We start from the raw sequence: 17,084 nt of genomic DNA on the forward strand, positions 1-17,084 counted from the left end.
ATTGCACTGTGTAGTTCTGTTGTAAAGTTTTCCAATGCTCTCTCAATAACTGCTAATTTATTTTGAAGTGTGCCCATAATCTTTGAAACCTCTCCTATCCTCTCTGCTATAAAGGCTGGGAAACATTTTTGTACTTCGAAGTCTGCGTTTTCGCTCTTGACAAATGTTCTGTTTGTCCTTGTGCTCATGCTGGCTATTTGCTCACATGGCTCCTCTTCCTCCTTAGATGCTCTTCTTCTGGTATTCTTTCATTTTGCTAGGTTAAGAAAGCTAAGCTCTTCTACACTTGTGAAACAAATTATTCATTAAAACAAATTATTCATTTAAATGGTGACCCTTTTTAACATCTTCTATATGCTTTCTATTCTGGACTGCATCTTCCTGATCCCAGTTGATCTAAATTGTGTAGTATGTTTCTAGTCAGGACTTTAAAATCAGAGCATTTGCATGGAAATGGTTGTCTTCTATGCTGAAGTCTCTGTTTGGAGGAGTTTCATTGTAATTAAATCAGAATGGCTCTGAGTCATCCTGTGCTCAACCAGTGCTTTCAGGTCCTCCTTCCTGTCTGTTACTTTCCAAAGTGGTCTGTTTCACCAGATTGTAATAGAAACTCTCACTATATATCTGTAAAATACATGACTTTAAACTTTGTCTTATGTGACATTCCTCTTTCTTTCAAGTTCTTTAAATAAAAATTGGAAGTCTCTCAACTGTTCTACATAGAAACTTTGGAAATATTGACTCCAGCCTTTCAAAAGAAATAATTGTCTTACAAATTTTAGCTTGCTTCACCTGATACCATTTCTTACTAGTTCTCAATGTCTCAGCCAACATTTTTTGATTCATCATCCAATATTTTATCAAAGACCAAAGAAATTAGGTGAATTGTATGCCTTGTTGAGAAAAATATTTATCAAGATGGACTATCTTGTGAGTCTGGCATTATTTATCTTTTGTAAACCTACTTTGTCTCTCTATGGGATATTTTTTTCCTCAGTTGTGGGGTTTTCTTGTTTTGTTTTTTTCCCTCTTTCTCGTTCCACTTCATGATACTATTTTAATGTGTCAGTTGCTGCTTGTAGAATTCCACATTTTCCTTTCCTTAATAAAAAATAATCATGTTTCCTGACATATTTTCATGGATGTATTAATAATGAAGTCCTAAATACTGACTTATGGTTTGGAAGAAAAATGCATGAATGCAGAGGCAACTTAAGTACTGGAACACAGCAACAATGATGTAGTGGTCCATCTAGAAGTGCCTAAAAGACACTATTTTCATATAATTTAGCAGTCAGCTCTTTTGACCTTGTTAAAGGTAGTTTGTCTGTGGACACAGAAGACAAATATGGCAATGATGGCTATGAGTGATGTCATGAACTGCATAACGGAGTTAGTAATTTATGCATGTCTATGCCATTTGCTACATGCCAAACACAGTTCACTCATTCACCTTAACTGTAGATAATTTTACAGAGCAGTCATCGTTGTTTTATGGCAAACTTGATAGATTCCTAGCTAAAAATCAACATTACTGTTGTCTTTTGATTGGATGTGTCAATTCTCTCAAGGATTTATGTGAAAAGTTCAGCTGTTTCTGAATTTTATAGTGACATTGTGGTAATTTCTTGTCCTTCCTATTGATCCTAACATTGTCTCCATGTAAGCATCAACACTTTCAATAACATTAAATAAAAACTTGGGTTACTTGATTCTTTCTAAATGGCAGCTCTCCTTTCCTTTTCCTTTTTTTACAATAGATCTAAAGAACATAGCTGATAGATGTAAAATGGTTTTGGCAATTATCACTGTATTCGTCTCTTTGTAGAACCTTAAAATGCTATTTTGTTTCACTGATCAGTGACGTTTTGTTCCTTGTCATGGGCTTTCTGATTATATGAATTGTTCTTTTTGATCTTAATATCCATTCTCGATCTTGTAAGCCACGTTAACTTTTGTCATTTAATTTCCTGAGTTTGCCAAGTTTTCACATTTGAAACACAAAATCCTAATGTAGAGACAATGTTCATTTTTACTTTTATTACAGGAGGGTTCCTGGTGATCAGGTTTTCTGATGTTATTTTATAGTGCTAGCTTTTCTGACATTTCCATGCTATTTGCTAAACCTACCATTTCTATAGCATGACTCCAGGAAACCTTCATTATTAATTAGTGAGAAATTTAACCACACATTAAGATGATTTTATTTTTTCATACAATTTGCCTGTATTTCTTTTTGATGCCACATTTTCACTATGCAATCAAGCAGCACTTATGTCTGGCTAGAACAATGGTATCTTGGGCACTGTACTTAGGTTTCCAGATACTGAGATGGATGTGGACCGCAGCATTACTCCATAATGACTTTATCACATAATGATCCTAACACGCTTAGCAATTTCATCTCAATAGGCAGGTGATTTTGTGTTGCATTTTTGGCAGTACCTCTTTGTTTCTCTCAGGGAATCTGTATAAATTTTGCTTTTAACTGGCTAGTCATCCCAGAGCCTTACCAGATTTGTGTTCAAACAGCAGTATCCTTTCTTGGGAAAAAAAAAAAAATCAATCCTATCTCTTTTAGGACCTGTCAAATTTTTCATAATTGATAATATAATAACATTAATATAATATATGGCATCTTGCATCTGAATCTATTAAACACTTCATCAACTTCTTTAAAATCTGGAAGCAGTGGAGCTGCTTTTTCAGGTCTCTGCCAAGTGATCAGGTTATTTCATATACTCCTTTCCCCTCCACTTTTCTTCTGTCCTTTTGTCGAGGTGCTGGTTTTTAAGTTAAGGCAATTGCCAACTGGAAAAATATACCTTATGGCTGTTCTGAAGACTAAAAATTGGATGTTTTCCTGTGAAATATATTTTATCTCAAACAGAAACACCGTGCTTGAACTCAAAATCAATCAAGTATTAAAGCATACACAAGGAAGAGGTACCAAAAAAACCTCTAATTTTATTCCACAGTGATTACCAAGCAGCTCCCTTGGTAATGATTGTCTGATAATAATATTATGCTGAATTTTAGACAAGTAGAACGTGATTATGTGGATGCAATGGTGAAAATGAGAGTAGGCCTGTTAAAACATTGTGAAAGAAGAAGTGGCAACGTATCACAAAGGCACCTAAGGCAAGAGGCTCTTTCCTAAATGCTTAAAACTCCTTGTTAATGCTAGAATTGATTATAAGGAATGGACTGCTGACCAGTAAAAATTGTCTGTGGAAAAAACTTCACTTTAAGTCTTTCATTTTTCCCTTAAAACATTTTTAATAAGCCCTTTTGTCTTTAGAATGAGATTTTCCAATCACATTTTGAACTTGTAGGGTCCAGTTGGATTAATTTGTGTTGTTTCTGTTCCTTAGGTATTTTGAAAAATTCCACAAGCCAAACAAACAAACAAACAAAAAGCCTCCTCTGAAATGGAAGTGGAAAAATAATACTGTAGAAGTACTTACAAAAGTGTGCTTTCCAAATTACGATTCAGAATGTATAAAAAAAACCCCTTTCATTTGGCTTTTTGGAATGTTTTCTAGGTTCCAAGATGACTTAGGAGCCAGGACTCCTAGGAGTCCTCCTGGATAATCCTCAGAGCTGGTTTAGAGCTGATAAGCCTTCTTCCCTGGCTGTAGGTCGTAATGCAGATATTCATGTATCTGGGCAGATAACATGGAAGATAACTGGAAGGTTTTTTAATTTCTGTCATATTTATGTACAAATGAGTGGATATCTGTGGATAACTTTTGTTGTTTTAAAGCACTGGATATTCCAGAAGAAAAATGTTCCTTAGAAGAATCTACAGTTACGTTCAGGATTTCCTTTCTTAATCAATACCAGTGCAATCCAGTTAATAGGACTAAAAATGAAATGGAGTCTTGAAGGGATTATTGACATTCTGTTTTGAAAATGCTCACAGAATGTGAAAACCCAAGCTAACAAACTGCTGCCACAAAATCTAAGCTTTTCCGGGGAAAACTGGAGATGCCAGTGCTGACCTGTGCCATTGCAAAGCTGCAGCTGCGATGCAGAACACTTGATGGTAGTTCTGTCTCTGGTGCTCTTTCTGCGCCTTTGGAGGTGGAGCATCTTCCTGATGCTGCACTAGCATGCTTAGAAATGTCAGATCTTATGTGATCGTGTGATAGCATGTCCAAATATTATTTTTTTTTTTGGTGAGATGTTTTATGTGGATTTTGAAATATCCCAAGCACCATCAGTTATTCAAAAGATAATCTTATTGTCATTGCTTTTTGTAATAACCTATTCCCATATTATGCTTCATTTCTGGACTATGGATCACCTTACAGAACAAAAAGTATCATTTTTATTTCACCAAGTGAGAGGGAAACTGAGGCAGGAGTAGGAAACTGACTTATCGTCATATGTTAACAGAATTCAAGACTGAGACTCCAGTCAGACTGCACCCATCCTCTGCCACAGCAACAGGGATTGCCTGAATGCCCTGGTCCCTCCCCTCTGAATAATGACTAACGCTATTGAAAAGAAGATTCTCACATATCTTAGATGTAGAAATTGTCATAAATATTTACTCATAATCAGCACTGTGACTGTGTGGGCAATTGCAATGTGTGCATTTTTCATTAATATCCTAGCACAGGAGCCTGTTGGCAGGCATATTGTTGTAACAGACAGTTTGATGTTTAATTTTGAGGAATTTCTGTGTAAAGTAAATATTTGATGTGCAGTGAGTAGTTGACTTTGCATGAACATTTCTCCAGTCGAGGAACAGCCCTGTCCCTTTGCCCTTACTTCACCAGACTGCCTGCACTCAGAAGAAATGTTTTTTTTTAATAACAGGACATTATTCACACTTAAGTTGTACTCTAGGAAGTGACATTATTAAATAATTAGTTATGAATATTCGTATTCTTGGTATATATTGAGGAGTCAAAATGGGGGAAAAACAGTCTCTTGAAGTCTAATAAGGAAATCTGTTCTCTGCAGATGTGTCTTTTTGTCCTGTGAGTTATTTGATGTTGCTGTATGTGTGAAATTTACTCAGTCAGTTCAGGTGGTATGACCGGACCACACTAAATCCATCTCTAGGCTTTACATAGCTTTTCTTCTCTGTGTTTGACTTTGCCCCTGTAAGGTGAAGTCGCTTGTGGGTAAAATTTGGAGCGTTGTGTTAGGTTCCTTTCTTGTATGCTACATAGCGTGAGGGTCTCTACATAGGCAGAGACAGGGGAAAAGTGAGAGGATAAGGGGTGGGCATAACCTTGGTCTTTCCTCAGCTGTGCAAACTGTCATCAGACCTGCATGCCAGCAACAGAACAAGGGGATGCAGTGTCAAGTTGTCCTGGGGGAAGTATAGGCTGGATGTTAGGAGGAAGTTCTTCCCAGAGAGAGTGATTGGCATTGGAATGGGCTGCCCAGGGAGGTGGTGGAGTCACTGTCCCTGGAGGTATTCAGGAAAAGACTGGATGAGGCACTTAATGCCATGGTCTGGTTGACTGGATAGGGCTGGGTGCTAGGTTGGACTGGATGATCTTGGAGGTCTCTTCCAACCTGGTTGATTCTATGATTCTATGATTCTGTATGTCAGATGTGTGCAACCTCTCTTCTGCACCTCTGCAGTCTCCCAGCCAAGATGACTACACTGTTACTTTTTCCCATTGGTGTCCATAAGTCCTAGTGGGGAAGAAATCAGAGAGCTGCAATGACTTAGACATTTGCCATCTTAGCAAAACTTAGCTATAAACCTGTTAATTTCTTTGGGTTGTATAGGACCGGATTTGTCAAGTCATAGCACATTGTTACTTATCCCAGTGCCTTTAGCTGTTGGTTTCATTATCATAAGCTCATTCAGATGCTTCTGGCTTTCACTTTTTATGTATAATAAGTGATTAGCATAATTTAATGTGTCATTGTTATTGCTTTTTCCAACATAGAGTAATAATAATCCAATATAAATGTAACAGTCACACTGTAACTTTCCTCACACTTATACACAGCTCCAGGTAAGTCCTCAACTGTGATCTAGCATTTGTTAAATGACTCTTTGAAAAATCCTGTACATACTTATTGATAACTTTTAAAGCCAAAATGGCATAATCAGAGGTTCAGCATGTACAGATACCTTGAGGTATCAAAGAGTAAAATATGTCTTCCTCAGAAGCATGAGATAAAGCCAGTTACAACAGCTTTAGTGAACTAGGCAGTGGAAACAATCTAAGGGCAAGCACTTGGTATTTAGCTCAGTTGATTTCAATTAAAGCTTTCACCATAATTTTAACATCTAATATAGAAATGTCCTGTTGCTATTTGATCTTATTTTTAGTAAGTTGCAGCACCTGGATAGAATACATGTTTTTAAAAGAATTTTGGGGTGTTTTTATTGTTAAAATCACAAAGCTTTTCCAAAATACACCTAGTTATAAGAAGAAAATGGTACAGAAGCCTTCTCTGTTTAAGCATTTCAGTGACATCACAGACCAATACTCATTCTTTTCCCCCATATTTATCATGAGGTCACTAGATGTCTTACCATATTAATTTTAGTTTGCTCATCTCTGTTGTACCTTTAATTTCTCCCGTGTATATTTCTCCTAGCACATGGACACATATATTAATGTCATGCTTGTTTACATGATTGTGAAGATTATTGTTTTACTTCTCAAAGAGGTAGTGCACATGTGCTATGAGTAAACTGTGTGATAATCTATGTAAATTATGTGCACAGAAGCTATACTTTGCCCTTGGGGGAAATGCAAATTAGAACATTTTGTAGTTTGTTTGTTTTTAAATACATACACTTTTCACTTCAAGGCTCAGGACGGATTCCCTGTTTATTTTCCCAATGCTCATCATTTGTTTTTTCCTTGTAAATACCTCAGTCTTTAATGATTAGTTTTGCTACTTTGGCAGGAAAAAAAATGCTTGATGAGTGAAGTCCTCAGAACGTAATGTTTGGTGTATTTTATAGCTCTGCTGTAAGGGAATTATCTGCTTGTAAAGGAGTGTATAACACACTCACAACTCAAAGCCATTATAGTGATCTGACAGTCTTCATTCATTTTCTCCTACTCCGTCTTCTTTCATCTTAGTGCTGGTAATATTTTTTAATCCTGCATTACTCAGACACAGAGTTAACTGATTTTCCTTATATGAAGCACAAAAAAACATATTCATAAGATGTGTTTACTGCACTTGCAGTTCTCTGCTAATGTGATTTTTTGCATTAATAAAATTATTTTTATACTCCTTAAGTACCCTTTTGGAGAAATGTTTTAATGTAAGTTGTCTGATTCTGTTTTAAGTGAAGGAGAAAACCTGGTAGAGGTTGTCTCTTTAAATCAGATCTGCAGTGTTGATGGACCCTCTAGCAGGCACGGTAAGAACCATTCTCACCTCTGCAGCAGGGAGCTTGACCATATAGACTCTCACATTCAATCAAAACGTTTTCTCTTTTAATATGCACTGTACCAATCCTATTCCCATGGTTACAGCTCGTGCTTCTTTGGTTGCTTCCAGTCCGTTGGAAAAGGAAGGCAGCACACATTTCTTGTACAGGAGTTTAAAACATCATGAAAGCAACCCTGTTGTGATTTGCATTTTAAATGTTTCTTTTTTTTTCTCATTGTACAGAATGCTGTGGCAGTAGCTTCAGTTCATTTGCCACAGTCTGTCTTCTCTCAGTCTTCAGCCTGGCAATCTGTTGATAACTCCACTTGCAAGCTACAGTTTATTGTCTTTCGGAATGGAAAACTCTTTCCTAGCACAGGAAACTCATCAAATCTTGCAGATGATGGGAAACGTAGGACGGTTGCTACACCAGCTGTTTTTGCTAAAATAGGTAAGGAGCTGCTCTGCATTGTTTCCTTTAATCTAAAAGCTGCAGTATACTTGATTACGTGGAGGAGAGGGGAGTAGAGTATACAGTGTGCTCAGAGGCTGGACACAGTCTCTTTCTTTAGTACAAATGTTTGCAGTTGTTCTTCCTATCTGCATGCTTTTATCCAAATTATCTTGCAAAGAGAGAAATGCACTTGCTGAATGACTAGAATGCAAATTTTGGCTTACTGTTTGTTGACAGTGTTGTACAGATGCCTGTTTCGTAAAGCACGGTGCTCTAGGAAAGAATCTTGTTTTACTCTTCACAATGAAAACTGCAATGTTAGCATCCTAGACAGATAAAAATGCAGCGTTTGAAATGGGACTGGTGCCCTGTTGCATGTATCAATACTTACCGGTATACTTGCTGATACAGTGGACATAAAACAGGTGTTGTTAAAGGCTTTTGTCTAAATATGATGTATTGCATGTCCTAATGAGTAATTATTTTGATCAATTATTCACCTAGGCAATTTTACTAATTCTACTTGACACTGAATAGTGCTTTTATTTCTGTTACCATTTTTTAAATGTTTCAATGTGACTTCCAAAGTGCAGATTGTCTCAGCTGTTAATCATACTGTGAAGCTGAGCCGTTTCTGCAGTTAAACGGGCAGTAGTGTGGCTTGTAGTGGTGGTTGTAACTGGAGAGTCTGAAACAACAGAAAAACCCATCGGCTTTCTGAAAGATGATCAGATAATTTGGACACATTACAGGACTAAAATGTTCAGGTTTATTTATACTACTGCAAACTTTTCTGAATGTGAGCACTACCTTTGCTTTCGACTCTTAAGCATGTATGCCTATTGCTTTTTTCCCCACGGTTTAGTTTATCTGATGTCTTTACACCAGCATTCATCGGTAAAGGGGTTTACACTCCTTCTCTCTGATTCTGTTTGTTGCTTTTACAGATGGGTGCAGTTTTGGAAACCTCACCAGCCCTCTTACAATAGGGTTGAGGCACTTTGCACGGGGTATAGATCCCATTGCAGCCTTCTGGGATTTTGACCTTCTAGATGGACATGGAGGCTGGTGGGGAGAAGGGTGCCACATAATTAGTTCTGCAGGCAATATTACCACCATTCAGAGTACACACTTCAGTAACTTTGCAGTGCTAATGGTAAGTATATGACTTAGCAAATATACCTGTATTTCTCTCTCTCCTTTGCCATACATATGTTCTTTTAATATTCATCTGTATCATTCGTGTCAGTAACTGACCTTCTGTTTTCTGTAATGTTTAGTGTAAGACAGTCTTAAAGAAAGGAAGTTATTTAAGTGAATGGTAAGTGAATAATGCTGGTGGTCAGTTTTAATACCCAGAGACAGGCCTAATCAGAAATGACATTAAATTCGGTATTAGAAATGAAACTTCTGTCAAGGGACAATCAGTATGCAATGGTTGGAAGTTATAGGACAGGGTTTTAAAATGTATACTCTTGTGTGCTTTTACATCAGCACATCTCAGAGGCTGGTCTGCTTTTGTTCCTGCCCTGCACTGTGTTGATCATACTAATTAGTTGCAGGCATACCGCAATGTTGAATCATTTAATAAATGGAGAGGAATAGCATCTTCTGCTCTTTTAAGTAAGGACAGTGCTGTCGTTATTGATTCCTGTAGCAGTTTGTATGCCAGTGCTGATAGCCTTCTGGTAAAATTGCTGTTCGTGAAGAAAAATATTTCTGTGCAGTGCTAGCAGCACATCAGCCTGCTTTGGTCTGTTCTCAGTCACACTCACAGTTCCCATTGCAGTTATTTAACTATCCTGCTTAACAGAAAGTTACCTTTATGAAAGCAAAAATGCGGTGCATGCAATAATGACCTTTTGTTGTTCCGAGACTAGAGGAAAGCAAACAAAAACTGAGATGTTTCTGACATGTATAGGTAAGAAAATGTTTGCACCGTTGAAAATACTTACGATAAGCCAGTTGTAAAAAGATTAGCCGGATGTGTGCTGTTAATACCAGGTTGATCCTGAATGCTGGTGCATGATTGTACTGCAGATGCTGCTTGTGTACATTACAGAAATGTTTGTAGTTGAGTAAATAATGTATTGTGTGTATGTGTAAGGGACAGCAAACATAGGCGACAGGAATTGCAAGGACGTGTGCAGAGAATACCAATCTGCTACTGTCAGATGGAGCCCAGATGGCAGCCAATCATGGAACAAGGCTGTGGCACCCACGAGTTAAATGCAGATATTATCGTCCACTTCATAAGAACTGATTTCCTTCAGAGTTATTCACCCATTCCAGAATTGCTCAGAATTTAAGAGCTGTTCCTAAGATTTAATGACATGAAATATATCTCATTTTCTACAGCTTTCTGACGTTCTCTTTTTCCTCCCCAGCTGCTTGTTTCCCAAAATGGGAAACATAACTTTACTTTGAGGGTGATTTTCTAAATTCATTAAAGAAAGCACCTGTTGACTTTGCAGGTGCCACACCCAAAATGGCTTCCTCCTCTTTCAACTGCTTGGGCTCAGCCTGTTCTTAAACTTTAAGTAGTTACGAAATGCTAACTAGTTGCTTGCAAAGAGGCAATTCCATAGTTTCGTTTTGTTTGCAAAATTTGTATGCTGACACAAGGGCTCCAGCTAATTTTTGGTCTGTAAGGCTGAACACATTTATCTCTGGAAAGATGTAGCAGATTGGTTTTTCTACAGCCATCCAGACCACTGAGGCACCTTTTAATGCAGCTGTGTCATTCTGGGTTAGGTCTTGTCTTTTCCCGTGGTAACTTTGCTTTTCTTTCTGTGCACCTCTGTGCAAGATTCATCTTTGCTTTACAGCTGATGTGGCAGCAAACAATGTCGTGTGTTCTTTAACTCAGGTTTTGCAGCCACTTCAAAAAAATAAATGCTTGACCTAAAGTCATATTTTTTTAATATATATATACAGACACAACTATATCTTCCAACAGCTGTCTTTCTAAACACTTACTGGAAACTTTTGTAGCTTTATTATGTGCAATCATTTTCATTCAAGTGTTATTTCTTAATCAGTGTTTTCTGGCATAAAGTCAGGGAATATTTTATTACAGACTGTGCTTTTCTGGGCAGTTCAATTCTCATTCTTCAATTTAAAATATTTAATTGTTCTGCTAAGATACTAATTTATAATGTGAACAACATAAAGTGCCCTCTTAATTCACACCTGAGTGCCTGATCTATTTTAAAATTCTAACACACTGACAGCAAATTGAAATAGCTGGCATATGGTATATAGCCAATGAAACCAGCGACAACATCATTATATGTACTATTAATCTATAATTCTGTGGTCTTTTAAGCCATAAAAAATCATAATTGGTTATTATGTTTTGTGCTAATAGAAGAAAACTGAAGTAGCCTCTGTAAACTGAAGAGCAGTAATAAAGCAAAGTGCTGAGGGTTTTTACCACCATCAGAGTACTATATATCCTGTTGTGGAACAAGATGAAATAGAAGCCTCAGTTAATGTCCATTTTATAGCTAGCATAGCACATTCTCTGATTTGTCATCTTTTAAAATCCTTTTGTGAAAGTTGTTTCTGCCTATGTACCGTAAAAGGGTTAAAATAAAGGTTTCATGGAATCCTTTTTTAGAAATGCAGCAATCAAGGATTTATCAACTATGATTGATAATTAATAAGCATGAGCATACTTCAAGTGAGAGGATTCATGTAGAGCCATTTGATTTCTCTCTGTGACAGTTGTTCAAGTGATGTCAAGGAGAGGGAGAGAGCACAGTTTGGAGGCTGGGTTTGGAAGGAGATACAGGCTCTTTCACATACTCTCACTTTCACTCTGCTCTGGGTTGCCTTGGTGGTTGGAATTAAAATAGCAATGTCAGACATTATCTTTTTTCTGATCAGCTTTTGAATGGTGAGAGTAAAATACTGTGATTTAAACTCCTGGGTTATGTTCCTGCCTTTCCCTTCATAAACTTGTGTGTTTAGATCAGTCTTCTATTTTGTCTTTCCTTCTGTCATCTGCAGGGTGAAGAGAGACAGTTTGTTAGGGAGGTGAGCAAAACCCTCTAGAGTCTTGAACTATGAACCTCTGCAGTATGATTATCTGTCTTAGACTAAAATTATGAACTTACATACTGTGAAGTTTTGGTATATGTAATTACAAGTGTTTGTTTTATAAATGCTATGTGTTTGTACTCTGTTGTGAATTGAGCTGTGTTTCAATATTTTAATTTTTGAGGACAATATTTGATTATGTTAGGACCAGTCTAGTTGCCCTTTAGCCATAGTATCTCCAAATACAAACAAACTGTTCAATAGCAATACTGAATCTCAACTTCTCCTAAAGATGTTTTGGCATATGTTGTCCTTTGTTCTTCCCTTCATTTCTCTTAGAACAGAATGGTAATTCAATAGTGATGAACATTACTGTCATTGTATACAGCACTTCCTTTCCCTCCTCAGACTGCTTTATCAATACTAATTTCCTCAAATCTGCCAAATAAACACTAGTAAAATTCTTATATATAAGTATATTATTTCTCAATTAACATTAAATGGATTAATAAATATTGTTAGCATCTTTAATTGTAATCCTGAAGACAAGATAAACGAACGTAAAATCGTATACAACTCCTTTCCTCTTTTGTCATAAAGTGCTTCATTATTCTAAACAACACAAGTGGAGGTTTTGTTGGATTCTTTTTTTCTTTGTGAGTGTGAGGGGTCGTTATTTGTTAATGTGGATGGCTGTTGGAGGTAATTAGGGATAAGGAGACTGAGCTGACTAAAGCATAGCGAATTTAAAAGCATTCTGGAAACAAACTTTGAAAGTCTGTGAATGAGAACTTGAGGAAAGGCAAGATACTAGGTGTAGATCATACTGAGAGTTACGGGATTTTTCTCCTGTTGTTTTACAAGAATTGCTTGAATCTTTTAAGCCTTTCCAAAATGGTAGGATCACAGCACCATAAAAGCTTCATTTTCAGTGTTGTTAGTGTGGTCAGAGACAATTGCAAGATTTCTTAGACCTATTCATGTAGTTCTGAGTACAATGTTCTGAAGTTCTATGTTCCAGGTCTTGTCCAAATTAAACAGCCTGTCTAAGCGTTTTGAGAAATTAAGCCATGAGTCAGGGAAGTATTACAGAGATGCCATGTATAAGGTTGACATAATTAGAGTATTTGACATTTTCCTCATAGAGAATGCAGGGCTTTCTTGTAAGAGGATGTAGAAACACACTTCATTACTTTGCAAACCAGGCTGCTTATGAAGAGAGGTTCAGAATGAACTTTTGTTTGTTTGCTTGTTTTAAACACATATGTTTACACCTACAGAATAGACCTTAACAGAGTTTAAGCACCAAAGACTATGCAAGTCATCTGGAAAGTTTGCTTGCTATCTGTGGCATTATCATTCAGTGTAGTGGGCATTGCAGAATTCCCGGGAAGAAGATTGCTCTGCATGTGTGTGTATGCTTCCCAGTGTGAAGAGATGGATTTTTTAGATCTGCTGTCACTCAGAGGCCTGGCAAGGAGTAACATACTGTTCACTTAAGTCCCTAGCTGGCACGTGCTGCTCATCTAACAGAGGATGCTTAGCCCAGCGCAGGGTCCAACTTCCAAGAATATTTTTCAGAATGCTGCTGAATGTGCCAATCTTTTGCATGAAGCCTTAGAATTAATTAGAGCACTCATAAGAGCAAAATCCAGCTTTTACTCCTCTCTGCTTTGATTGCAACTACTTTTTATTAAATTACATTTAATAATATGTATTATTTGCTCTGCAAAATGCATAAACCAGCTTCATACTGGAAACAAAAATCCAGGCTTGTCTCCTTCAAAATGCACTGACTTTATAACAAATCAAGCCTCCGGCTCAAGGTCTTTATTTTCCACTTGGTCTTGCTTTCTACCAGCTTAATGGATCTTACATTCTTCATGGTGCAGCGTTAACCAGAGTAAAGGGATCCATGCTATATAGAAGCTTAGTAAAATGAGTCAACTCTTGGGAGATTGGAGGTGTAAGTTGAAGAATCTAGGTCTTGAGCTATCATACTTCTACTGAGTTCCTTCCCATTCATCATTGTCTGAAGTGCCTCAGACTGGACACACTAGTTGGGGTTTGGTCTTGGGCGTGGTGAAGTGAATCATCACTTCCCTCAGCCTGCTGCCTCCACTCTTGCTAGTACAACCCAATGTGTGGTTCACCTTATGTTCCACAAGGGCTAGCCACTACCTTACTTTCAATTTATTGTTTACCAGGACACTCTGATCCTTCTGCAAGGCTTTTTTTTTTCCAGTCTTTTGTGCCCTAGCTGCTGTCAGGCTCACACTGTCCCAGAGAATGGAAACTTATTATTTCTCTTTGTTGAACTTCATGAGGTTGATGTAAATCCCTTCCTGAAGCCCTCTTAAATGGTGGTTTTCTCCAGCACATCAACTGTTCCACTCAATGTACATTGTAGAGTTTTCAGCTTTCCATAGAGAATATGTGGATAATTTCCATATTCTGATGCTCCTAAACATCCTAATATTACACACTTAAGATTTGTTCTAAGGAGGAGGAATCTAAATACGAGTAGAAATCTAAATCTTACCGTAACTGTTCAAATGCACACATGTTCATCCAAGGCTCTGTGGTGCCTGCATATTACTGGGATATTACAAGCACTATATGAAAATTAGATGTTTAATTTGCCGACATAAGAAGGTGGGTGGCAAACTTTTACAACACAAACTAGATCATTTTGAGCACCTGTAATTTTGTCAGAGGACCAGATCTGTAGTTTTAGTTTAGCTTTCTCAGCATCTGTGATTAGATGTCTCAGGGCTGCCTTTGGTATATAGTTTATACCTCCCTCTTCTTTGATACTGTGTTTTAACTGATCAATCTTTCAGCCTGTTTTTGGAGTCTCAAGTAAAAATGAAACAGTCCCATTTGCACTCTGATGTTTTTTGTAACCCTGATTGTAGGATGCAGTATCTGATAAAAAGTCTTTCCTGTCACTAATTTTCATTGCTAATTTCTGTTGTACATTGTGTGCTGTGGTGGAATTTACAACTGAAAGAAGCTGAGTTCACACCTTGTGAGGGTGAATGACTGGCAGATTCTCGTTAGACAACATTTCACTGGTGTTGTAGTTGTTGGCAGCTGTTAGTAATGGTCAAAGCCTTGTGTGTAGTCATTTTCATGTAGATAATTTATGCCATTTTTCAATATCATAATTGTTTGAATCCCCTCTAGGAAATAAAATCAAACTCACTTTTTCAAAATGTAATGTACAATTATGCTGCTTTGTGTAGAGAATTAAAAACCTCTTTGTTTTCTGTGTGCTGTCTCTCCCAGAGGATTACTCAGGGGAGACTGACAGATCAATAAGGTTTAATTACCATCAAAAAGCAGACAAGATACATTTATTATATATCTGTAATAAAATCAGTTTTCAATATACAAAACTCTTTAAAAAAGGACGTTTCACATTGGCAGTAGTGCATTAGGATGCTCAGAAGTTGTACCACTTATTTACAGTACATGATTAGAATTGAGATAATTGTTTTTAAAGAGTATTTAAAAATCAAATTAGCTTTAAGATGCTCATAGTTCTTGATTCTTCTGCAGGCACAGTGATTGTATTCCTGCAAGACATATCATATTTGCTTTCATACTTGTGTTCAAACCTAGTGATCAGCTGATCCTTGCATTTACATTATTTAAAGCTAATTCTTTAGTACACTGAATGATGCTCTCACAAATCAAATTGCTTTCATTTGTTGCTGCCTAAAATATGTACCTTTGCTGTGTTTCCTTTTTCACAGCTGTGTAAAAGTTTTGTTGGTTTGGTTTTTTTTAAGACTACTGTGTTAGCTGCATTTACAGTTTTCTTAGTGCACAGACATGAAGCAAGTGTGTAGATAACTCATGGCAATACATGCTATTAGTATACTAATATATGATTAGATCAGTGAGAGCTACAAGTAAATATTTCTTGGTTTTCAGCAAAGTATGTTTATTTAAATAGACCATTATTTAAATTATTTCTCTCATACTCTGACTCAAAATTGTACTGAACATTTTTGTAGTCTCCCTTAAGCAATCCAACCTGTGAAAGAATTAATGAGGAGATGATGCAAGTAAGAACATTTTTTTTTTTGAGATAGTCCAAAAGTGGGTGTTTGAGTGGAGATGCTGTGGCAGTTCTGAGCAATGGACTTCTAAAGAGTTCTTTGAAAATTGTGAGAAAAAAAGAAAGAATGACCTCAAAAGCATAAGGACTATCACATTAGAAGCTACCACATCAAAGCACAGAGTTCTTTTCCTCATATTTTACTTGTCACTGTGGGAAGAGACAGCATAAAGACTACCTCTGTGACAAACGACTCCACCTCTGACTGAATCTCAGTGATCTGGGCAGGGCTGAGAGAAGACATGTGTGGGGCAAGTGGTGACTGAGCAGATTTAACTGAGGTACACATGCAGGCTTAGGAAGTGGGCTTATATTTTGCTCATTCATACATTATTTCTTCCTCTTGATGGTCTTTTTTGCACGTGTTGTAAGCTGCTCTGTTTTAGCACTGGCATTAATATGTATCTGGAGGAACACGAGCGATCAATTTTAGGAACTTTAAAGCTGGTATGAAGAAAAGTGATTACTATTAGGGCATCTGTTACTTGTAAGGACTTTTCTGGAAGGTAAACGGAATAATACATTTCCCCCTGATTTAATAATTGCATATACTCAAGAACATTAGCTGCTTGTACATGGACAAGTTCATATACATAAATAATGGTGCTGGAAATCAGCTCTCTGCATGCAAATGCGATTACAAAAATGTATTAGCATTACAGCCTCAGTCTCCAAAGGGGAGATTTCACTTCATCAAAATAACATATTGAATCTTCTTCCAAGGGTAATTTAAAAGCTGACAAATAAGAACAAAGTATTTTAAATGTGTACCAGTATTTTCAGTGTTGAAATTTGCTGGTTGTCATATCCAGTACTACTTGAGATTGTAGCTTTTTCTGTGCTGGGATGTATACCTGGGTTTGTGTGTGCACGTGGAAACAGGCACGTAGATGGCACTTTATTTGCACTTGGGTTCATGTGTCTAATTTAGAGTACTTGCTTGCAGAAGCACAGTGCCACAAACAGATGTGGTTTAATGTATTACAGTGAACCTCTTATGTTTGTTTCATTCAAATAGTCTGAAGGAATACTGCTTTTTGTAATGGGTTCCTTTTGCTGTAGCATCCATCACACCTGCAGATT

General features: G+C 37.1%; 1 protein-coding gene across 3 annotated transcripts in view; it reads left to right on the forward strand.

Annotated features, from left to right (window-relative positions):
- LOC135176046 (adhesion G protein-coupled receptor A3-like) overlaps positions 1-17,084 on the forward strand; it is a 293,150-nt gene that overhangs the window by 231,754 nt on the left and 44,312 nt on the right. For all 3 annotated transcript variants that reach the window (XM_064144647.1, XM_064144649.1, XM_064144650.1), the window contains 2 exons: positions 7,618-7,825; positions 8,776-8,984. In XM_064144647.1, coding sequence (XP_064000717.1) covers positions 7,618-7,825; positions 8,776-8,984 — 417 coding nt within the window. The remainder of the gene's footprint in view (positions 1-7,617; positions 7,826-8,775; positions 8,985-17,084) is intronic.

The sequence above is a fragment of the Pogoniulus pusillus genome, chromosome 6 (genome assembly GCF_015220805.1).
Source record: "Pogoniulus pusillus isolate bPogPus1 chromosome 6, bPogPus1.pri, whole genome shotgun sequence".
Lineage (NCBI taxonomy): Eukaryota > Metazoa > Chordata > Aves > Piciformes > Lybiidae > Pogoniulus > Pogoniulus pusillus.